This window comes from Procambarus clarkii, chromosome 41 (genome assembly GCF_040958095.1).
Source record: "Procambarus clarkii isolate CNS0578487 chromosome 41, FALCON_Pclarkii_2.0, whole genome shotgun sequence".
NCBI lineage: Eukaryota > Metazoa > Arthropoda > Malacostraca > Decapoda > Cambaridae > Procambarus > Procambarus clarkii.
The window spans coordinates 3,498,996-3,523,781 of NC_091190.1; the positions used below are offsets into that span (position 1 = coordinate 3,498,996).

The following is a 24,786-nucleotide window of genomic DNA, read 5'->3' on the forward strand; positions in this document are numbered from 1 at the left end:
GAGTACTTGGTGGAGGTTTTGATAACCTATCCAAGGAAGGGATCGGAGGGGAAAAAGACTAAATTACCGAAGAGGAAAATAAGACGAGATGAGGAACTTTCTAAGGAGAATACCATGGGAAACAGATTTAGAGACCAGAATGTGCAGGACATGGTGGATTTTGTCACCCAGAAGTGCCAGGAAGCTGCAGACAGGTTTATCCCCGTCCAAAAAAAGAAAATCGAAAAACAGAAAAACCCATGGTTCAACCAGGAACACACACAGCTGGAGCTGGATGTAACAAAGGCTGTTGGGCCTGACAGAATCTCACCATGGCTAGTTAAGGGAAGTTGCAGAAGCACTAAGTGTGCCACTCTCTATGGTCAACAGGTCAATCGAAACAGGATCTCTACCAGAAAGTTGGAAGATAGCTAACGCTTGTATACCATGCAAGGTGATGGAGAAGATCGTGAGGAAAAGGCTCGTAGAGCATCTGGAGGGAAAAAACTTTGTAACACACCACTAACATGGGTTCAGAGATGGTAAATCGTGCTTCACAGGTTTAATTGAATTTTATGACCAGGCAACAAAAATTAGGCAGGAAATAGAAGGGTGGGACGACTGTGGGACATTTGGGGCTTGACTCTATTTATTTAAATATTAATGTAATGAAAATCAATTACGAAGGACCACTCGCTTTTATAGTAAAGAGGGAAACTAATAAAATGTGATCATTAGAAAATTCCTAGATGAACCAGTAACTATGGATAAATACTAGAGAATATAATCACTAGTATAACTAATGGGCTGAATATAATTTAACTGAATCAAAGCCTCAAACACCTACATCGGGGGGTTATTACTACAACTTCATATATGTCTAGGAACTAGTGTGGTTCGTGCACCAGTTCATTATGCAATAAATCTAATCCTATGACCAATTATAGAATCAATAAAATAATCACCAATAAGAACATAGATTATGAACATGAGAAATTAATGATTATAATAAACACATGTTAATCCAGAAAACAGTGATCCGCAGGAATAATATACTACAGATAATGTAATTTAAGGAATACGGAAAAGGGTCTTAGCTTGAAGACGTTTTCCAAGACATCGGTTATGACTCATCCTCGGAATCTCCTGAACTCATCATGGAACACTGGGAGATGATTAACACGGGAAATGACAGCCCGGGGAATTCTTCACACACGCTGCAAATCAAAATATATTCAGTAGCAACATATTAGGCTGCTAAATATCTATGTTCAAGAAATTAAAATGGAGAGTGGAGACAGATAATAACCTGTGGTTTATTATAGTCGCTCGGCGTCACGACAAGCTACCCAGCTATTACCTATCCATAATGATGCATCAAAAGGGAATAAAGGTACTTACCTAATAGGGCACTGTGTAAGTTGAGGCTTGCCGAAGCTCGCGTCCTAGGTTCTGGCGTCGTAATAACAGACACGTGGTGTCGAGCCTAGCCTAGATGTTGACACGCTTCTCTGGCCGGTCACGTTGGTTACACGGAACCAATTAACAGGTTCCCGGCTGAACGTCAAGATAATTCTCGTTGACAATCCAACACGAAGTATCCCGTGACACTAAAAACCAGCTAAGTTGCTATATTCTGCAACTAATCTTCACACCTCACAGTGGCGACTTTCCTCTCCCGCTCTCGGTGGCGTCCTCTCGGGTGAGAGCGTCTCGTGATAATGGCGTCTCCTCTGCCTTGCCGCTCCGCGTCCCGCATTTGATACACAAATTATTTACTACGAATAATATCATTTCTCGCAGTTGCGATTGAAATGCTCGGATAAGGACGGGTTTATTATTCAGAGGAGTTAAATATTATTATTTGCTCGTTTTACGATGGTAAACAAGCAATGGAGATGAATTAAAGTCTCTCCAGGGCATTCACGTGTGACGTTAAATTTATTACCAGATAACAGTTGTAACTATAAACGCTCTATTTGGCATTAGTTGGGGATCAGTTTATCTGTAAATAATTATCACACAGAACACCGTTGTTTTATAGAGAATCAAACTCAATTCTCAGACACTCTGGATATAGACGTGTTTATTACAATGGAATCTGACGCAATACTGGCGTCTGGTGACGTAAGAATTCTGGCCTTATTGTACAGATGTAATTATTAGTACATGTGAACTCTACGGTTGGTTAATTTTAATTACTACAGTGATTAGTAGATTTAGTAATAATTAATAATAATACAACAGTGTTGTATTAGTGTTGGAAATTTCCAACATAACTCGGGGGGGAGAATTTTAGGGTCGCAGTGTAATGTGGAGTACTGACACACCCATCCCGAAGTTAGTATTAATATTAGTATATTAGTATGTTAGTATGTTAGTACACACATAATGAATGTCCCGTATTTGTCAAGGACATACAAGAAACTTAAGTCGTGCAGATTTCATGTTAAATGGAACATGTTATTATGAATTATTTATAGCCTATACAACAATTAAGGATTTAAATCCCACAATTCAAACAACAGAGAAGCTACTGTGATGAGAATGTCCTGGGTCATAGTGACTTGTAATGATTTGTTACTTGACATCACACCACAGTATCATTATGGTTACTTAAATTGGATGAGAAGTTATTTGCCCTTAGTTAGAGCTATAATAGGCTTGTAGTTTCCGTTCGCATTGTTGAACAACTGCTCTAGTGGAAACATGTATTAAATATTGAAACATTGAATGATTAAATTGTCGGTAATCAGGAACCCTCTAAAGCTCACAATAAACTCAACAACTAGGGTCGCAGTGACATGTAATGGTGTATTACGTAGCTGCTGAATCGTAGGTAAACTCAGAAAAAGTTCCTAAGAACTGATAACACTCTTGTATAAGTTGTATTCTACATTATTATACAGTAAAGTATTATTGGGTCATTTAAGATCAAGGAGACTATGACACTGCAGTGAGGTCACTGTCTAGGATCGCTGTGACTTGTAACTATTGAGTTACTAGACAATAATATCACGCAGCATCATGATCACCCCAAAATCAAATGAGGAAATTGAATTTAAGGTGCACTGCCGTGCAGTTGTCATTCTGACTGATGGTACAACTAATTTGCTAACTAGCTAAGATAGTGGAAAATTAGAGAACTGAAAAGATTTGTTCATTAAATCAAGGAAGATTCTGAGTCGACAGTGAGATTAGTAGCCTAGTCATTCTGACTTATGAGCTAATTAAATGGCAGCTCATAGGCTTGACACTGTAAACTTGTTAATACGAAATCAACCTTTACATGAAATTGAGTTTATTAAATCAGTCTCTATAAGTATAGTCAACTGTAATTAATGGTGAGTACAGATTAGGCTAGTACTCAGTTGACACTAACTAAAGTCCCTAAACCTAACTAAATAAATGGTTTAAATTTCTAACCTACCTAAGTAAGGGACTAAGCTAATTGTGAGCAAAAATGTACTCGAATTAACATTGGGAGCTGTATTGAGCTCATTAACAGTTAACAGAGTGAGCTATATTGAACTCGTGAACATGGTGAGCTATATTGAGCTCGTCAACAGTGTTGACAGGGTGAGCTACAGTAAGCTCGTTAACAGAGTTAACAGGGTGAGTTATATTGAACTCGTGAACATGGTGAGCTATATTGAGCTCGTCAACAGTGTTGACAGGGTGAGCTGCAGTGAGCTCGTTAACAGAGTTAACAGGGTGAGTTATATTGAACTCGTCAACAGTGTTGACTGGGTGAGCTGCAGTGAGCTCGTTAACAGAGTTAACAGGGTGAGTTATATTGAACTCGTCAACAGTGTTGACAGGGTGAGCTCATTAACAGAGTTAACAGGGTGAGTTATATTGAACTCGTCAACAGTGTTACTGTAATGCCAATCCTGATCTCAAAAGCTTCATAGAAGGTTGTATCAGAACCCATGAGCATCACACCAGAAATAAATACAGTTTTGATATTCCTAGAGTACGACTTAATCAAACTAAAAATGCTCTACAAATCAAGGGGCCCAGAATGTGGAATGACCTTCCCAACCATGTTAAAGACTGGTTTAAGTTAAAAGCGAAGCTATACCTAATAAATTCCCTGTAACCTACCTTACCCTTCTATTGTCAACCAATGTCTGTTTTTTTTCTTTAAAGAGCGCTGTTTGTCGACATAATTGTATTTGTGCTGCTTTTTCATCTATGTTTTCATTTCTTGTTTTCATTCTACTCATTATGCTCAATTAGTATTAAGCTTGTCATTTAAGTTATCATGCCCGAAACGCTTTTCGTAATAGTGGCTTTAGGCATTGTATGTACTAGCTATACCTATAAGTCAAACAATCCTTGTAAATATTTATTGTATGTATGTACCTTACCTAAATAAAATTGTATTGTATTGTAATTGTATTGTATTGTGTTGACAGGGTGAGCTGCAGTGAGCTCGTTAAGGGGGCATATCATTATAAATCGTTATAAATTAAAAGTTGTTCAATTTGCTTATAAATTTATTTATGAAATAGTTATAGAAAGGGCTGCAACTGGTCCAAGTTTCACCATCACACCGTAAACAGAAAAGGAGAAAAAAAATACACAACGTATTATGCAACGAATGTTCAATATTCTCAAATAATCTCAGGGAACACATGTGTCAACTAAAATGTCTACTATGTGCTGTAGAAGCACAAACTCTTGTAATAATTGTAATATGTATGTGCAATATATTTATATGTATTTTTTTTTTTTTTCTTTTTTTTTTGGCCAATTTTTTTTACTCGTTTGTTATCAAGGGATTTGCATGAAACTTGCACACCTTGCTCAATGGATGCCTATCTGCACGGGTGCCAATTATGAACGAAATCTGTCGAAGTCAAGCTCAGCTACAGGTGGCCGAACTTGGATCTTTATTTTACTCTGGAAAGTAATTTACACCTTCAAATTACTTTAGAGCTTTCATTTATTAATCAATTTACATGCATATTACACCTTATATGTAGCGTTTGTGCTTCTACAGAATCTAGTAGACATTTTAGTCCAAAGTCTATTTGTTGATTTTATAAAAATTTATAAATATCATATATTGCATATTTTTTAGAAGGGTAACTTTGAATAATTATATTATTGCACTAAACACTTTTTTGATAAAACTGATCACTAGAATCCTTTATTAAGTGCTTAATTTAATATCTGAGTGTTATAGAAATGATTTTAGTTGACACATGTGTTCCCTGAAACTATTTGAAAATTTGTTGCATAATTCGTTGTTTATTTTTTTTCTCCTTTTCTGTTTAGGGTGTGATGATGAAACTTGGACCAGCTGCAGCTCTTTCTATAACCATTTCATAAAAAAAATTATAAGCAAATTGAACCACTTTTAATTTTACATGAATATGCCCCCTTAACAGAGTTAACAAGGTGAGCTATAGTGAGCTCGAATTAACGAGGTAGAGTATTGCATCGTTCAATTATCATGGCGAGCAGTGCTCGTGGCATGGGGAACATTAAAGCTTTCAATTGTCATGGTGAGCAATATTGAGCTCGTATTCGCATGGGGAACAGTAAGCACTCAATTGTTACGTTAATTCTAAGGTGAGCTATATTGAGCTCAGGAAGCATGTTAATTAACAATGCTGATGTTTAACGATAATGCATTAAACAAAGGGAAACCTAAGATTGCTGGAAATTAAATTACTGCTACGATTAATCCTATTCAAGATAATTTGTAACATTTTCCCAACCTAAACGTTTCACGGGTTATTAGTTCTCTGTAGATTCACTTACGTATTGGTAAGTTTGCAAGTTTGTTCGTGCTGCGTTTCTACACTAATTAAGCAGAAACGAAAGAAAACAACTCAAACAAAATTGATGCAAGTATTTATCACTAACTCTTAGTGCAGAAAACATTGTATTAAGAAGGTTTTCTTGGCAAACCTCAAGCGCAAGTATAGTGGACCAGTGGTCCTAGTGAATTTATAATTACAGAAGTTGCTTGATGACTTCATAGTATTACTAAATTCAGGAAATGCCATGGCATTGAGTGCTAGATTCTCTAGCCTAACATTATTAATTACCTAGGGAGTACTAGATTCTCTAGCCCAGCATTATAATTTACCTAGGAAGACTGAGTGTGGTCAATTACTACTTGTCGAGAATAATTCTAGGTCTGCAGTGGATTCAATGGCTTGGTCGCTGTGACTTGTACTTGTTTGAGTACGGACCATTGGTTTTCCACTGAGGGCTATGAAACATCTCGGCGAGTACAAATTGCACTACATTCAATCTGAGTTTATTACTCAGCTGTGTTTCTCCTTTTAGCTTGCTGCTGGAGAATTGATTTACTGCTGACTAATTGATTATTGTTGGCAGGCTTAGGCTTGTTCACATTCAGAACTTTACCTGTAAGTAAGTAGCCACCTGCAGATTGGAGCATATTCATTCCCAATCGTTTAACATGTCCAGTTATGAACTGGTAATAGTAGTCTGCTCCTACTAGTACATCTACATTGTTAAGGCGGTCAGACGTTAACTTGTTGTCAGCCAAATTAATTTCACGTTCCTGCAGGAAGTGGGCTGTGTACCCCAGACCCTTAATATTTAAGTCTAAAGGTATTTGATCTACAACAATGGCTTGGACAGCCTTGGCATGACTACCTAGTCGTACAAGCGGTTGAACTACTGAGTATTCATGGGTTCCTCGATTTATCATGAACCCTGACAAGTTTAATTTTACCTGTCTGATTGGTTGTAAATTAAGTGCCTCTGCTGCCCTTTGAGTAATGAAAGTTCTCTGGGAACCTTGATCAAATAGTCCACGTGTGGTGATCTTGGCTCCTCTGTTCTTTACTTGAAGTTGGGCAGTAGGCAAAGCAGCATCCACTTGAGATGCTCGTGAAGTTACGCTGTACACATCTCGCACCTTGCAGCACTGTACTGATGTAGATTATCTACGTCCTATTCTAGGATTGACATAATTTGTCCTAACTAATTTGCACAGTGCAGCATGATGCTTTCCCCTTCTACACCTATTGCAGGTGTTCAGTGGGGTTTCACAGCTATTAACATTATGTGATTTGAGACACCTAGTACATTTGTGTAACTGTTTGAGTCGTCTGACTCTTGTGTCTCTATTAGGATAATTGGTACATTTGTACAGAGAATGTTTTTGATTGCAAAACAAGCACATTCCCCATCCTACAGCTCGTTTAGGGGTTACCGGTTTCGGTAAAACAGTACTTGTAGGTTGTGATGGTTTTGCTGCTTGCATTTGCTTGTTATTTATTCTCTTGTGAGTACTTGGTTTACTCTGGGGAGCCGTTACTAGGCACTTGGGAGTGCTCTTTGGACTATTAGGTCTCTTAGGAGCACCTGTGGAGTTATTGGGGGTGCTCTTTGGACTATTAGGTCTCTTAGGAGCACCTGTGGAGTTATTGGGGGTGCTCTTTGGACTATTAGGTCTCTTAGGAGCACCTGTGGGGCTCTTAGGCCTTACTGATGAATCAGTGTTTGACTGATTGTTATTACATTGATTATTAGCACCTTTGTTACCTAGTGACAGTGTCACTTTAGGAGTTTCAGGTAAGGAAACTGATGTGGGTACAGTTTTGGTGCATTCAGATTTAGCATTAAGTGCCTGGTCTGCTGTATGATTACTCATATTGCGCAAACCTGTAAATATATCCTGCATTGACAGGGTATTTCCATTCTGGTAAACATATAATTTATTAAGTGTGTCACCAGACAATTTTCTTTGGATGACAATTTTTGTCATCCACTCAGCAGTTGGGTGATCCACCTCTTTACTGAAGGAATTTATCAGTGACTCGAGCTGGAAACTAAAGGCTTGTAAAGAGTCAACTGATTGTTCTGGTGAAGATAAATTTAATAATTGGTGTACAAGGTTTATAATAGTCTTCTCATTGTTAGCACTTACTTTAGAAGGCTGTTGTGAGCAATTGTGACCATTACTTGTGTTGCTTAAGGCTTCTTGCTTAGCCTCAGCTTTAATTACAGCTTCGGCTGCTGCTGCAGCATTAGCTTTACCATTTTCTGGTTTAGATCCACTGATTTCACGACTTCACTGCAGCTTCACTTGTTTCATCTGCAGCTTCACTTGTTTCTCTGGGTTCTTGTGATAAGCTAGTTAATTCAGTAGCCTCATGTATTGAACTTATAGAATCCAGGGAACATTGAGAAGAGCTGTCTGAAAATTGATCAGACTCTGTAAACAAATCATCACGTGAAGTTGTATTAGATGAGAGGTTAGAAAATGAAGGTTGAACTTCAGTTGTTGATCCTGTGTAGTGATCAGTATTGATTAGTGGATTCTCCTCATCTTGAGGTAGCTCAAGTATTTCATCTGAGCTGGGTACTTGCTTGGTTGTAGGTCTATTAATGATCTGTTCTATCCACTCGGGAATATCTTGCTTCGCAAGCACCTTCTTATATTGGTCTAACCTGGTTTGAACGCTACGTTCATAGTTATCAAGATCAGATTCTGTCAGACGTAAGTGGTCTGAGACAGTATGACCGACCTGGAGTAAATTCCTATGAGACTCGATTACAGTCTTTATGGTGTCATAATTTCGGCTAGCGTTCCTTATGGAACTTGCTAGTCTGTAGACGTCACCTGGGTCAGTTTCTTCACAGTTGTCACATCTGGTAAGCAGTTTTCCTAGCTGAATTTGAAGCATTGTCAAGAATCTTGCATTCCTTTCTAGAGGATTCATTCTTGTGGTAAATTGAGCCTGATAGGGTTTATATAGCTATTTGTATAGCTATGGTGTCTGCTCCTTGATGTAGAGCAGTGTTACAACCCGGATCCAGCGTCCGAGCACGGAGCAGTAACGACCACGCCATCTGTGGGTCAGCTCCCGAAACCCCCGCCAAACGGACGACGACACCTGGTGAGGACGGCGAATACCGGCCACAAGGGCCAGTTTCCAGTCCTGTTCAGCGCTCAACACAGCCGCTGCTGACCTCTGGTGAGGTGGTGCTCAGACTACAACGCCATCTATGAAGTGGATGTGTTGGGCGTTTGTGTCTGAGCCTGTGAGGTGTTTTAGTGTGTCCCAGTTATTGATGACGTGTCTGTTTACAGAGCCGACCTGGGACTGCTGTGATGGAAGTGGAGTCAGTCTACCCGAGGCAGCCGTCTCCATACCTTGTACTTTGCTGCAGCAGTTGTGAAGTCGTCCCCCCGGAAGAACACTGTGGTGTGTTAGTCTGCCAGTGGAGTGGCAGTAAAAGGATTACCCGGGACCGACTGTTGGAGACGATCATCCACTGGGGTATTGAGGACAGGAGCGTGATTTGTGGTGTCACACGAGGCTCCTGTCTAGGGCGTTCCCCTTATATCGTTCGTGGAGTGGCCTGACCAGCCTTGTTGATTCAGAACCTGCCAGCAGACCAGCTGGACGTGTGGTTGACGGCCTCCATGGCGGTGCCCCCAGTGGACCTGTGTTTTGGCTGACCTGTGGCAAGGGTAGGCTCAGCGTTCTCAGAGAATTCGTTGTGTGGCCACAGAAGCACCGAGAGCGAGGATCCATAGTCTTCAGCCGAAGACTACAGTGTATTTCCCCTGTAAATAAGTGTTTATACCCCTCCCCCTGTGAACTCTTTTATCTTATTTATTTATTTGGTGACGGTGAATTATAATCTTAAGTTCTTAACTTTCTTTCCCTTTCCCCTTTAAGTTACTTGCGTCACGGATCACATCCCTTGATAGCCACTACTGGCTTGGGAGCGGATATATATCTTCCTCTAACAACATCAGAGTAAGAACCCCGTTGCGTCCCGAGAGGGCCGTAACAAGCAGGTATAATTATTGACAGCCTGATAATTTCTTGAGGCTGGTTGCAATTTACCTCATTTAGAGGTTAGCTACCTACCTAATAATAAGCAACCAAGATTTGAGTGGTACCTTGGTCTCACTACAGGTGTTCCTCAGCTTAGCTCTTCAAAATCAGCCTTGGATGGGTAGTGAACTTACAGTAACACTCAAAGATGGACATAGAAATATGTAATAAAATATATTTACACAATAAATGTTTAATCCCACCCTTGATAGGGTCAGCACAAAAATGAATAATATATATCACTAACTAGCTCAAGCCTAGTTGTGAGAATTTCTACTTAAGAAACTACAAATTTATTTAGTCTATGCTTGTGTCAAATTCAGCACAAGCACAGCCTAAATTGCTACCTAATAAAGGTTGGCAAAGATTATATTGTGGTGCAGTAATGTGCAAATAATTGTGCTGTATTTTTGTTTTTTTTTATTTTATAGTTTATATATATACACTAGTAGAATTATGTGTATAAGAAATTAAATGAACACAAGAGAATTAATTGTGTTTGGCAAGTATTCGACTGCCGTAAATAATATCTAACTCCTGAATGTACTCCTAATTGTGGAATAAAATGTTATCAGGGTTAGTAATGATTAACTAGTATGGGATCAGCAATTTATATTAATATGCTGGATCCTAAAATGTTAATGATCCACTGACTTGAGTGAATCAGTAATTATAACATGGATTCAGGCTATAATGGACAGTCTGCTGACAGTCATATATTGAAATATTTGTATAGCCCAAATGGTTAACACATAATTGGTGTTAGTGATTAATATACAAATTATGAGCTGTTGCTCCTGGTGACCTAAACATTCTTACTTCAGTATGAAGTGTAGGCCTAAGTGTTGTGGGCAATTAACTGTGTCCCACTAGTGCTACCTTATACATAAGGTATAAGTAGCAATGAATTGGTGTGACTTAGGCTAACCTATGGTTTACGCTGTTGGTAGACACAATTACAATGGTTAGTCTAGACTACGTCACACAAGGATTATTTATTACTAATTAGTATTTATAATTATAATTTATGTTTATCCGGTTCGATAAGGACCATAATGTGGGACATTTGGGGCTTGACTATTTATTTAAATATTAATGTAATGAAAATCCATTACAAAGGACCACCCGCTTTTATAGTAAAGAGGGAAACTAATAAAATGTGATCATTAGAAAATTCCTAGATAAACCAGTAACTATGGATAAATACTAGAGAATATAATCACTTGTATAATTAATGGGCTGTATATAATTTAACTGAATCAAAGCCTCAAACACCTACATTGGGGGGTTATTACTAGAACTTCATATATGTCTAGGAACTAGTGTGGTTCGTGCACCAGTTCATTATGCAATAAATCTAATCCTATGACCAATTATAGAATCAATAAAATAATCACCAATAAGAACATAGATTATGAATAGGTTTATAGATTCAAGAAACAAGAAAAATTAATGATTATAATAAACACATGTTAATCCAGAAAACAGTGATCCGCAGGAATAATATACTACAGATGCTGTAATTTAAGGAATACGGAAAAGGGTCTTAGCTTGAAGACGTTTTCCAAGACATCGGTTATGACTCATCCTCGGAATCTCCTGAACTCATCATGGAACACTGGGAGATGATTAACACGGGAAATGACAGCCCGGGGAATTCTTCACACACGCTGCAAATCAAAATATATTCAGTAGCAACATATTAGGCTGCTAAATATCTATGTTCAAGAAATTAAAATGGGGAATGGAGACATAATAACCTGTGGTTTATTATAGTCGCTCGGCGTCACGACAAGCTACCCAGCTATTACCTATCCATAATGATGCATCAAAAGGGAATAAAGGTACTTACCTAATAGGGCACTGTGTAAGTTGAGGCTTGCCGAAGCTCGCGTCCTAGGTTCTGGCGTCGTAATAACGGACACGTGGTGTCGAGCCTAGCCTAGATGTTGACACGCTTCTCTGGCCGGTCACGTTGGTTACACGGAACCAATTAACAGGTTCCCGGCTGAACGTCAAGATAATTCAAGTTGACAATCCAACACGAAGTATCCCGTGACACTAAAAACCAGCTAAGTTGCTATATTCTGCAACTAATCTTCACACCTCACAGTGGCGACTTTCCTCTCCCGCTCTCGGTGGCGTCCTCTCGGGTGAGAGCGTCTCGTGATAATGGCGTCTCCTCTGCCTTGCCGCTCCGCGTCCCGCATTTGATACACAAATTATTTACTACGAATAATATCATTTCTCGCAGTTGCGATTGAAATGCTCGGATAAGGACGGGTTTATTATTCAGAGGAGTTAAATATTATTATTTGCTCGTTTTACGATGGTAAACAAGCAATGGAGATGAATTAAAGTCTCTCCAGGGCATTCACGTGTGACGTTAAATTTATTACCAGATAACAGTTGTAACTATAAACGCTCTATTTGGCATTAGTTGGGGATCAGTTTATCTGTAAATAATTATCACACAGAACACCGTTGTTTTATAGAGAATCAAACTCAATTCTCAGACACTCTGGATATAGATGTGTTTATTACAATGGAATCTGACGCAATACTGGCGTCTGGTGACGTAAGAATTCTGGCCTTATTGTACAGATGTAATTATTAGTACATGTGAACTCTACGGTTGGTTAATTTTAATTACTACAGTGATTAGTAGATTTAGTAATAATTAATAATAATACAACAGTGTTGTATTAGTGTTGGAAATTTCCAACAACGACTGCATTTTCCTGGACTGCTAGAAAGCCTTTGACACAGTACCCCATATAAGGTTGTTAAAAAAGTTGGAGTAACAGGCAGGTGTAAAGGGGAAGATGCTCCTGTGGATAAGGGAGTACTTAAGCAACAGGAAACAGCGAGTAACGGTGAGGTGGGAGACATCAGAGTGGCGAGATGTCACCAGCGGAGTCCTGCAGGGCTCATTACTTGGACCCATCCTGTTTTTAATATATGTAAACGATCTTCCGGAGGGACTAGACTCGTTCCTCTCAATGTTTGCTGATGATGCAAAAATTATGAGAAGAATCAAGACGGATGAAGATAGACACAGACTACATGATGACTTAGACAAACTGGAGGAATGGTCTAGAAAATAGCTGTTAAAGTTCAACTCAGGAAAGTGGAATGTAATGAAATTAGGCGGAGGCTGAACACAAGGTACCATCTGGGAGGTGAAATCCTGCAAGAGTCTAATAGAGAGAAAGATCTGGGGGTTGATATCACACCGAACCTGTCCTCAGAGGTCCACATCACAAGGATATCATAAGCGGCATATGCTAGACTCGCCAACATAGGAATTGCCTTTAGAAACTTGTGTAAGGAATCGTTCAGGACGCTGCATACCACGTATGTCAGAACAATCCTGGAATATGCAGCTCCAGCCTGGAGTCCATACCTAGTTAAACACAAGACAAAGTAAGTAAGTAAGTAATTATCAAAAGAAGGCAACAAACCGGGAAGGCTATGTAGCACCATCAAATACGCAAAATAATCAGAGGGCGCTAAATATCACCAAGGATGCCAATACGAGAACAAAAACGCATAAGGCGAACGATATCAAAAGCATCCGAGTCACCAAGAATTCTATCGAGGGACAGGTGACCACGAGGGGCGGTCGGAAAGCAAGACACACGCTCGTCCTGGAAGTCAGGACATTCAAGAAGGACATGCACGACCGTAAGAGGGACAATGCAACTAGGACAATAAGGAGCAGGGCGGCGCTCCATCAAGTGACCATGGGTTATGCGAGTATGGCCAATACGCAACCTCGCCAGAGCTGTTTCCCATCACCGGTTACGGTGGAAGGAGGACGGCCACGAGGAAACACAACATTTAAGAGTACGTAGCTTGCTACAAGTAACAGACAACCAAGAAGCCTGCCAACGGGTAAGGACTGAGGAATGGATAACCGGGTAAAAGTCGGAATACGGAATGCCTTTACGATGGGACAAGAGCGGACAGCTTCCTTGGCGGCAGCATCCGCACGCTCATTTAAAGACACACCAATATGGCTGGGAACCCAACAAAACTCAACTGACTTAAATTTACTGTGAACAAGAAACAGCCAATGCTTGATCTCGACAACTACTGAATGAACCGGATTAAAGGACCCGAGAGCCATGAGGGCACTACGAGAGTCAACAACAACTACAAAGGAAGACTGACAACGAGAAAGCAGGAGACGAAGAGCATAGAGAATAGCAAAAAGTTCCGCTGTAAAGATGCTAGTCTCCGGAGGCAAGCGACACATATAAGTGCGATCAGGAAAAACAACAGAGTAGCCAACACCGTCCGCTGACTTAGACCCATCGGTGAAGACAGAAACGGAGCGGGAGTGAGAAGAAAAGTGCTCGAGGAAAAGGCGTTTTAGAACCGTAGGAGGGGTAAAAGCTTTAGTGATACGGGTCAAGGATGTACAAAACCGCGGAAGAGGGACCCTCCACGGAGGCAAAGAAGGAACAACACGAGGAGAAACATCAGAAATACGAACAGAAAGAGAATCCTGTAGGCGAGATAACAGGACAGAAAGAGGGAGGTGGTGAAGAGGAACAGGAACCGCAGGAGGGGTAAAAGATAAACACGACAGAGGCGAGAGGAAGGATGTTGCAAGGACCGCGCAAGATAGCGAAGACAGTAGCGATCACGGCGGTCCTGGAGAGACAGGAAGCCAGTGTCAACATACAAGCTAAGGATGAGAGTCGAACGAAAGGCACCAGAACTGAGGCGCAACCCAGTATGGTGCAAAGCATCAAGACGGCGAAGAGTAGAAGGAGAAGCAGACGATTAAGCAGGGCAACCATAATCGAGCTTAGACCGGACGAGAGAGGAATGTAAAGCAAGGACAGTGCGCCTATCTGCCCCCCAAGAAGTATGGGACAAGACCCGAAGGAGGGTAAGGGCCTTAGAGCACTCAACACGGAGGTAAGAGATATGGGGAGACCAAGACAAACGAGTGTCAAGGAATAACCCCAAAAGCTTCGCGGAATCTTTGTATTCAAGGGGATGACCATAAAGTGACAAAGAGGGACGAAGAACAACCCGTTTCCGCGTAAAAGTCATGGCACAAGTCTTAGAAGTAGAGAACTTGAAGCCATGATCTGTGGCCCAAGACGACACGGCATCAATTGCAAGTTGAAGCCGGCGTTGAAGGAGAGGCGAATCATCACCCTGACAACAAAGGGTAAGATCATCGACATAGAGAGCGGAGAAGACACCAGAAGAAAGAGAGGAAAGAAGACCATTGAGGGCAACCAGAAAAAAGAGTAGTGCTCAGAACACTACCCTTGGGCACACCTTCGTATTGCTGAAAAGAGAGAGAGAGAGCGGAACCAAGGCGCACCCGAAAGGAACGACGAGAGAGGAAGCTGCGGAGAAAGAGAGGGAGATGACCACGAAGGCCAAAAGAATGAAGTTGAGATAGGATATGATAACGCCAAGTGGTGTCGTAAGCCTTTTCCAGGTCAAAAAGGACGGCAACAACGGAGGTCTTCGCAGCAAAAGCAGTACGAATATAGACCTCCAAGTTCACCAGGACATCTGTCGTCCTGCGGCACTTGCGAAACCAAATTGAGAAGGGGAGAGGAGGTGATGGTGTTCCAGGAACCACATCAGACGAACGTTAACCATACGTTCAAAGAATTTGCAGACACAACTTGTGAGAGCAATAGGGCGAAAATCCTTATGGGAAGTACCCAGAGACCCCGTTTTGCGAAGAGGGAGGACACCGGCATCGAGCTAGTCCTCAGGGACTGACGACGACTCCCAGATCCGATTATACAGACTCAGTAAATACTGAGACGTGCTCGGAGAGAGATGGCGAAGCATCTCATAATGAATACCATCGGAGCCCGCCGCCGTAGAACCGCAGAGAGCAAGGGCGGAACGAAGTTCAGAGAGAGAGAGAAGGGATCATTATAGGGAAGTTGAAGACGAGTGCAGAAATCTAAAGGCGAGACTCAAGGACAGGTTTACGAAGAAGGAAAGATTGGTGAAGATGAAGACCAGAGCTAACAGAAGAAAAGTGGGAACCCAGTTCGGAAGCGACCTGCAACGGGTCCGGCACAAGAGTATCACGGAGGTGAAGGACCGGTGAAACATCGGGAACGAACCTACCCGCTATCTTGCGGATACGCTTCCAGATCAGGGCCAGAGGGGTTTCGGACGTAATTGTTGAGACATAAGATGCCCAACATTCATGTTTAGCCGTACGGATGGCCCTACGGGCCACCGCACTCACTTTCCGAAAGAAAAGAAAAGAATCGGTCGTCTGCCTACGGCGGTGCCTCTTCCAGGCTGCACGCTTACAGCGGACAGCCCGAGCACAGTCCGCATTCCACCAGGGAACGCACTTCCGTGGACCCCGAGAGGAAGACCGAGGAATAGAGCGGAGGGCAGCGTTGAAGACAGTGTCATGAAAAAGGAGGAGAGCGCGAGAGAGAGGTCAGAGAGAGCAGCACTGAGGGTAAATAGGGTCCAGTCTGCCTTAGCAAACAGCCACCTAGGAAAAGAGAGGGAAGGGCGAAAAGAGAAAAAGGAAACAAGGATGGGGAAATGATCACTTCCATGGAGGTCATCAAGAACCTGCCACGTGAAATCTAAGAAAAGAGAAGAAGAGCAAAGAGAAAGATCAAGACAAGAAAGGGTGCGAGTCCGAGAGTCCAAATGAGTGGGCTCACCAGAATTCAGAAGAGACAGGGAAGAAGAGAGGAGAAACGGCTCATGGAGGCGACCCCGGGTATTCGTCAGAACGTCACCCCAAAGAGAATGACGACAATTGAAGTCACCCAGCAGGAGCACAGGCTCCAGCAAGGAGTCTAGTGGTGTTTCAAATCAGGAAGAAAGAGCGGGACACTCGGGGGGAGATAAATGGAACAAACTGTGTACCATTTCCCCACAAAGATACGAGCAGCAGAACAATGGAGAGGCGAAGGAAAAAGTAAAGGAACAAAGGGAACATCAGTACGAATCAAGAGAGCAGAAGAATTAGAAGCCCCAGCAATGGCTGGTGGGGGGGAGAGAAAGGAATAGCCACGAAAACTACCAGGACGAGCACCAAGCATTGGCTCCTGAAGACAGACAGAAAGGGGCGAAAACCGCGAAATCAGAAGTTGGAGTTCGAGGAAATTAGCGTAATAACCTCGAACGTTCCATTGAAGAATGGACAACGACGAGAAGAGAAAGGACAAAAACAGAGAACAAGGAAGAAACAAAGGCAAAAGAGCAGCAGAGCACGTTAAAGAATATCAGGGTCGGGATCAGGGTCAGCAAAGTCAGGGTTAGGGGGCATGGGTAAACTGAGCAAAGACGGAGGGAAGGAAACAGGAGAACAGATCAGAGGTGGGCGGGCGGGGTCCGGAGGAGGAGGAGGAGGAGGAGGAAGAGGAGGAGACAACGGAGAGGAGCAGTCAAGGACAGCAGCAGGAAGAGGGGGAGTAGAAAGAGGGGAGCGCACCCCAGCAAGAGCAGCAACCGAAAGGGAAGCAGGGGCCAAAGAAACCTACATAGCAGGAACAGGGGGCGCAATCACTGAAACGGGAGGGGAAGGAGCAACAGAGCCAGAAGTAGGAGCTGAGGAAGAAAGCGAAGCCTTCTTACCCGCCGGGGAAGAGGAAGGAGAGGAGCCAGGCTTACGCTTCTGACTTAAAGAGACCGGTGTCTCAGCAACTATGTACCGGGCAACGGATTCCAGTGTCTCAACAGGAGAAGCCGAACGAGAGCCCACACGACGGCCGTTAGGAGAGCGATGGACATCCGCCCGCACCGACAGGCGGTGGGGAGAGCCGATAGATGGAGGAAGAGGATGGGAAGGAGGATCGGAGGGGGACGAGGAAGAAGACACAGGAGACATGACAGACCGGGTTGAAAGAAGGGGAACCCCAGACCGAGGACCAGGAGGGGGACCCCTCGGGAGAGAACTCAAAGGAACAGAGGAGGGGGCAGTGGGCGTATCAGGGTCCAAGGCCCGGAAACGGTTGAGAGTCTGAGGAAGGGGGGAAGGACGAGGAGAGGAAGAGCGCAACACGCGAGCATAAGAGATGTTAGTATAAGGCGGGAGCCGGCGAACCTGGCGCCTCGCCTCTGGAAAAGATAAACGCTCCCGGTGCTTCAGGTTAAGGACGGCCGCCTCAAGCTTGTAATGGACACAGGCACGGGAGAAGGTAGGATGGGCCTCATCGCAGTTGAGGCAGCGAGCTTGTGGAGAAGTGCATTCTGTTATGATCTCAGCCTACAGAAGAAACGAGTCTCCCTCCTTGAGAGTTATTCATCAAGCCTGACCTGATTAGAAGGTCTAGCAAATATTGAGGTGATAACGCATATGTAAAATAGTTGCTTGGATATGTATAACAATTTGAGATTATGGGCAATGAAGAAGAAAACAGATAAATGACTGGCTAGGAGATGTGGACATTTTGCTGGAGGCGTGAGGCTCGCTTCTGGAGGGGCTTTGACCTTTACTTGAGTGCCAGACATCGCAGGGGAAAGCCGCGCTCCGTTGAGCTCCCGTCAGAAGGGAACCCCTAGTGATATATCTCGAAGAGAAGAGAAGTGTGCAGACGTACCAGCTGTGGAATCGAGCTGGGGACGTGTGATCTCAAGTCCTGGGCGATGAAAAGTGTTTATTAAACCGCCCAGAGGCATTATTGTGGGCCGTGGCAGCGCCCTGACCAAGCTCCGTCAGAGGGATAGCGCCCTCGACCAGACAATCTGTGGTAAGCACGATATACGCCAGTTCATAGTGATTGCTTGTAGTTGGTCGTGTGCCCAGCGACAGTAGCGATGTTTATTTATAAGTTAGACATGTTTTAATAAGGCAGAAAGCCTGAAATAAGAGAGTGAAGAGGGAGGAAAACAGAGCTGGCAGCCCCTCTGAGCGCTGGCAGGCGACTGAGGGAGCCTGGCTCCTGACGGAGGAAGACCCTCCCAGCGAGTGAGGACCGCCGCCAGGCGAGGTGGAGTATGGACCCGCCCAAAACGGGGGAGTCCACTCTCACTGTATGTAGAGGACAGATAGAGTTTTGAGGCAAGCATATTGTGTGGTTATTTTTGTTTATGTGTTAAAGGGGAACATTTTATTGGAGTGTCGATGGGTTGCAGGTTTGTCTTTGGGGAAGAAGTTGCTGAGAACTTCGATGCCAGCACAGATGAAGTAGTTGATGAGACTCCAAGGTAGTGGAGGCGAGGACCTCGAGCTGTGAGGAGAAGCAGTGAAGAGGAGTGTCACGTGCTTCTGTAGAGGTGGTGAAGCACCATAGTTGCTCGAGGAAACTTCATGGTGTAGCAGCCTAGAGAGCTGTGGAGGAACCTAGCAGAAGTAGTAGAGCACCATAGTTGCTCAAGGAAAACTTCATGATAGCAGCCTGGAGGAGCTGCAGAGGATCCTGGTAGTGAAGCCCGGAAGAACCTAAAGATATTAGGGTAGTGAACTTCCAGAGGTGGAAGGGAAGTTCTGGTGGATTACTTGTAGGGAGTTGATAGTGTTTGGTTGTCATTAGTGTGCAAGACGCAGTAAGAGGTGAGTGGTTGTTTGCATTCTTATTTCAAGGAGTGTTTTATACTGAAGTTTAGAGTTACAGTCGTAGGCTGGATTACCTACAGATGTATGCGTTCCAGGACTGACAGAGTGATCGATTGACCATTGTTGTGTATCAATGAACATTTATACTGATATATGTTATTGCATTCAAATGCTGATTTTCTATATATATATTATCTTGCTGATGGTACAACAGTGTATGTAGACTTGATCAACTTGAGGTGGTTGATAGTATCAGGTGGTGAACCAGGAGATAGGATACCACTTGATAAGCTGATAATAGAGTTCTGATGGTGTTGGAGTGCAACCTAATTGTAATATTATAGAGTATAGGATTCATTATTATTATATGTGTGTATGTATCGTGTATGTGCTTTGTCCAGTAAATGTATCCCAATTTGCTGGTATTTGACCTTGTCCTAGTGAGGCTTCCCATGAAATTGTACAGAAGGAGAGAGAGAGAGAAAGAACCAAGAACCACTGCTGTGGACAGGGTAGGAGGTAATACTAGTAAGTCATAGGGGATTGAGGAGATCATATCTCATAAGGAGAGAGTGGGGAGTCACGGCGGCTCGAGTGGGTGTGTGCACGTGACGAGGCTAAGTGTTGGAGCCGCATCCCCTAAACGTGTGACGTTGAGCCCCTCTCCCAGAGCCAGAAGCGCCAAGGGTGATCTCCTAGTATAAGCACTCTACCGAGTTGTGGGTTGGGTTGTCCATAGAGAAGGATCAACGACGACAACACCACCAACACACAATCTATAAAAACTCCGACTTAGAGTGACCTTCACTCCCACACAAAGGACAGAGAGAGACAGTCCCAGAGCAGCGGAGGGCACCATGCCCAAACCTCCAGCACTTGTTACAAAGTCGAGGAGAAGGAATGTACTCCTGGACAGAGCACCTAGCACCAGCAAGAATGACAGAGGATGGAAGGGTCCTACCATCAAAGGTGATCTTCACAACGCGAAGGGGTTGACGGCGACGACCACGAGGGGGACGTGTAAACGAGTCAACCTGGAGGACAGAATGGCCTTGGGCATCAAGGATATGCCGAATATCATCGTGGCAATCCTGCAGATTCCGAACACCGGTTGCAACATGGGGTGGGAGGAGAATAGTGCCAACACTGGCATTCATCTGAACGTTCTTGGAGACCCGGACAGGGATCTCGTAAAGGCAAGATAAGGCAGCCAACCGGGAAGCCGCATCCTGAGAAGGAGCAGCAATGACACGTGTACCGAGACGAGTGGGGTTGAAAGTAACAGACGCATCCACGGAATCTACAAGATGCCGATGGAGGGAGAAATCGTCAGGAGGCGCAAAATCAAGAGGGAGGAGATCAAAGTATTTGGCCCATGAAGAAGGACCAAACAAGGCCTGATACGCATCAGCACGGGAAGGAATCGAGCGAGTGCGGTTGGGGCGCGAACAGCGTTGAGAACCCCTAGAGAGAGAGGAGTCAAAAGGCGCAGTAGTCACAACGAAAGACTTAGCCACACCAGGGGACGAGGTGGTCACCACCGGGGGCTGGAGGCTCGACCCAACCACAGAGGAGGGAGGGGAGCTGGGGGAAGAAGTCAGGACGGTCAAAGGAGGAGCAAGGTCGAGGCCCAACGCAGCGGGAGCTACAGAGCCTGGTCTTCCAATACAGGTCGACTCGGGGGCTTGGTCGCCCACCCCACGAGCCTGAGAGGGGTACAACGGAAACATTCAACGACATAGAGACGAAAAGTGACAAATTCAACCACGAATGTGCCCCCATACCCACCATGGAGCCACAATTAGAGGCAGGACACCCAGCAGGAAGCTATCGCCGATCATGCCGGGGCCCCCTAGGGGTGCGTCGTGAGTATACGCCCCACAAACGCCACCTTAAGAACCGTCAGTCCGTCGAGATCGGGCTCAGCGACGAAAGGGGGATTGACAATAAAAGGTTCCCCTCGCTCGAGACATTGGGTACTACAGTTCTACGGGTGCAAGAGTATGCCTCCTCAAGCACCCGGGCGTCAAAATAGAAGAAGTCCAAAGAAATAATCCAAAACAAGCAAAAGGTCGGCAGGAAACGACAAGCAGATAGAAGAGGGGGGAGAAAAACGGAACATAAGGAAAAGGAAAAGCGATCCGGCACAATTGGAGAAGACAGCAGCAGGAGTGCAAGGCCAGAAAAGGACAGAGGACTGCCCAACGGAGCATCACACTCCGGCAGCCGTCCACCAAGCCCCCTCACGACGCCAACGGGCCGGATGGGGAGGGGGAACACAAGACAAAGTTAGAGAAGATTCAGCGCTTTGCCACCAGGCTCGTCCCGGAACTGAGAGGTATGAGCTACGAGGAAAGGCTAAAGGAGCTGAACCTCATGTCCCTGGAAAACAGAAGAGTAAGAGGTGACATGATAGCCACCTATAAAATTCTCAGGGGAATTGACAGGGTGAACAAAGACAAACTCTTCAGCACGGGTGGGACATGGACAATGGGACACAGGTGAAAACTTAGTACCCAGATGAGCCACAGAGACGTTAGAAAGATTTTTTTCAGTGTCAGAGTATATAATAAATGGAATGCACTAGGCAGTGATGTGGTGGAGGCTGACTCCATACACACTTTCAAACGTAGATATGATAGAGCCCAGTAGGCTCAGGATTCTGTACGCCAGTTGATTGACAGTTGAGAGGCGGGACCAAAGAGACAAAGCTCAACCCCCGCAAGCACAATTAGGTGAGTGCAATTAGGTGAGTACACACATACACGCACTCACAAAGTCAAACACACTCCAGACAAACACTTAAGAAAATATGCTATAACCCACGGAGTAGAAAATAAGAGATCTTCAATTTCTTGCCCTCTGACACGAAAAGCATCACGATCACTTACGGAAACACCAGTTTAACCCCCACGTCTGGCCACATTGTGTACACAACCCCCACGTCTGGCCACGTTGAGTACACAACACCCACGTCTGGCCACGTTGTGTACACAACCCCCACGTCTGGCCACGTTGTGTACACAACCCACACGTCTGGCCACGTTGAGTACACAACCCCCACGTCTGGCCACGTTGTGTACACAACCCCCACGTCTGGCCACGTTGTGTACACAACCCCCACGTCTGGCCACGTTGTGTACAAAACTCCCACGTCTGGCCACGTTGTGTACACAACCCCCACGTCTGGCCACGTTGTGTACACAACCCCCACGTCTGGCCACGTTGTGTACACAACCCCCACGTCTGGCCACGTTGTGTACACAACCCCCATGTCTGGCCACGTTGTGTACACAACTCCCACGTCTGGCCACGTTGTGTACACAACCCCCACGTCTGGCCACGTTGTGTACACAACCCCCACGTCTGGCCACGTTGTGTACACAACTCCCACGTCTGGCCACGTTGTGTACACAACCCCCACGTCTGGCCACGTTGTGTACACAACCCACACGTCTGGCCACGTTGTGTACACAACTCCCACGTCTGGCCACGTTGTGTACACAACCCCCAGGTCTGGCCACGTTGTGTACACAACCCCCACGTCTGGCCACGTTGTGTACACAACCCCCACGTCTGGCCACGTTGTGTACACAACCCCCACGTCTGGCCACGTTGTGTACACAACCCCCACGTCTGGCCACATTGTGTACACAACCCCCATGTCTGGCCACGTTGTGTACACAACCCCCATGTCTGGCCACGTTGTGTACACAACTCCCACGTCTAGCCACGTTGTGTACACAACCCCCACGTCTGGCCACGTTGAGTACACAACCCCCAGGTCTGGCCACGTTGAGTACACAACCCCCAGGTCTGGCCACGTTGTGTACACAACCCCCATGTCTGGCCACGTTGTGTACACAACTCCCACGTCTGGCCACGTTGTGTACACAACCCCCACGTCTGGCCACATTGTGTACACAACCCCCATGTCTAGCCACGTTGTGTACACAACACCCACGTCTGCCAACACTATGTACACAACCCCCAGGTCTGCCCACACTATGTACACAACCCCCAGGTCTGCCCACACTATGTACACAACCCCCAGGTCTGCCCACACTATGTACACAACACCCAGGTCTGCCCACACTATGTACACAACCCCTAGGTCTGCCCACACTATGTACACAGCCTCCAGGTCTGCCCACACTATGTACACAACCCCCAGGTCTGCCCACACTATGTACACAACTCCCAGGTCTGCCCACACTATGTACACAACCCCCAGGTCTGCCCACACTATTTACACAACCCCCAGGTCTGCCCACACTATGTAAACAACCCCCAGGTCTGCCCACACTATGTACACAACCCCCAGGTCTGCCCACACTATGTACACAACCCCCAGGTCTGCCCACACTATTTACACAACCCCCACGTCTGCCCACACTATGTACACAACCCCCAGGTCTGCCCACACTATTTACACATCCCCCACGTCTGCCCACACTATGTACACAACCCCCAGGTCTGCCCACACTATGTACACAACCCCCAGGTCTGCCCACACTATGTACACAACCCCCAGGTCTGCCCACACTATGTACACAACTCCCAGGTCTGCCCACACAATGTACACAACCCCCAGGTCTGCCCACACTATTTACACAACCCCCACGTCTGCCCACACTATGTACACAACCCCCAGGTCTGCCCACACTATGTACACAACCCCCAGGTCTGCCCACACTATGTACACAACCCCCAGGTCTGCCCACACTATGTACACAACCCCCAGGTCTGCCCACACTATGTACACAACCTCCAGGTCTGCCCACACTATGTACACAACCCCCAGGTCTGCCCACACTATGTACAAAACCCCCACGTCTGCCTACACTATGTACACAACACCCACGTCTGCCCACACTATGTACACAGCCTCCACGTCTGGCCACGTTGTGTACACAACCCCCACGTCTGCCCACACTATGTACACAACCCCCAGGTCTGCCCACACTATGTACACAACCCCCACGTCTGCCTACACTATGTACACAACACCCACGTCAGCCAACACTATGTACACAACACCCACGTCTGGCCACGTTGTGTACACAACCTCCACGCCTGCCCACACTATGTACACAATCCACACGTCAGCCCACACTATGTACATAACCCCAACGTCTGCCCACACTATGTACACAACCTCCACGTCTGCCCACATTATATACACATAACCCCCTCGTCTGCCCACACTATGTACACATAACCCCCAAGTCGGCCCACACTAGGTACACACAACCCCTCGCTGAGCACACATTGACCTGACCCCCGGCACAACAGTTAAACATATCACGTTCTTCAATAGTGATACATCACCAAGCCAGTTCAAGTTGATTCCGCCACCACCTCCTGCTGTCACCTTCGCAGCCGCCACCACCTCCTGCTGTCACCTTCGCAGCCGCCACCACCTCCTGATGT

General features: G+C 45.0%; 2 protein-coding genes across 2 annotated transcripts; both read left to right on the forward strand.

Annotated features, from left to right (window-relative positions):
* The first annotated feature begins 426 nt into the window (after positions 1 to 426).
* On the forward strand, positions 427 to 23,636 carry LOC138373055 (uncharacterized). Its single transcript, XM_069339075.1, has 2 exons — positions 427 to 521; positions 22,229 to 23,636. Exons 1-2 carry the CDS (start codon positions 427 to 429, stop codon positions 23,634 to 23,636), a joined length of 1,503 nt encoding a protein of 500 aa, XP_069195176.1.
* Positions 23,637 to 23,690: 54 nt separating this feature from the next.
* On the forward strand, positions 23,691 to 24,542 carry LOC138373056 (anti-sigma-I factor RsgI2-like). Its single transcript, XM_069339076.1, has one exon. It carries the CDS (start codon positions 23,691 to 23,693, stop codon positions 24,540 to 24,542), a length of 852 nt encoding a protein of 283 aa, XP_069195177.1.
* Positions 24,543 to 24,786: the final 244 nt, after the last annotated feature.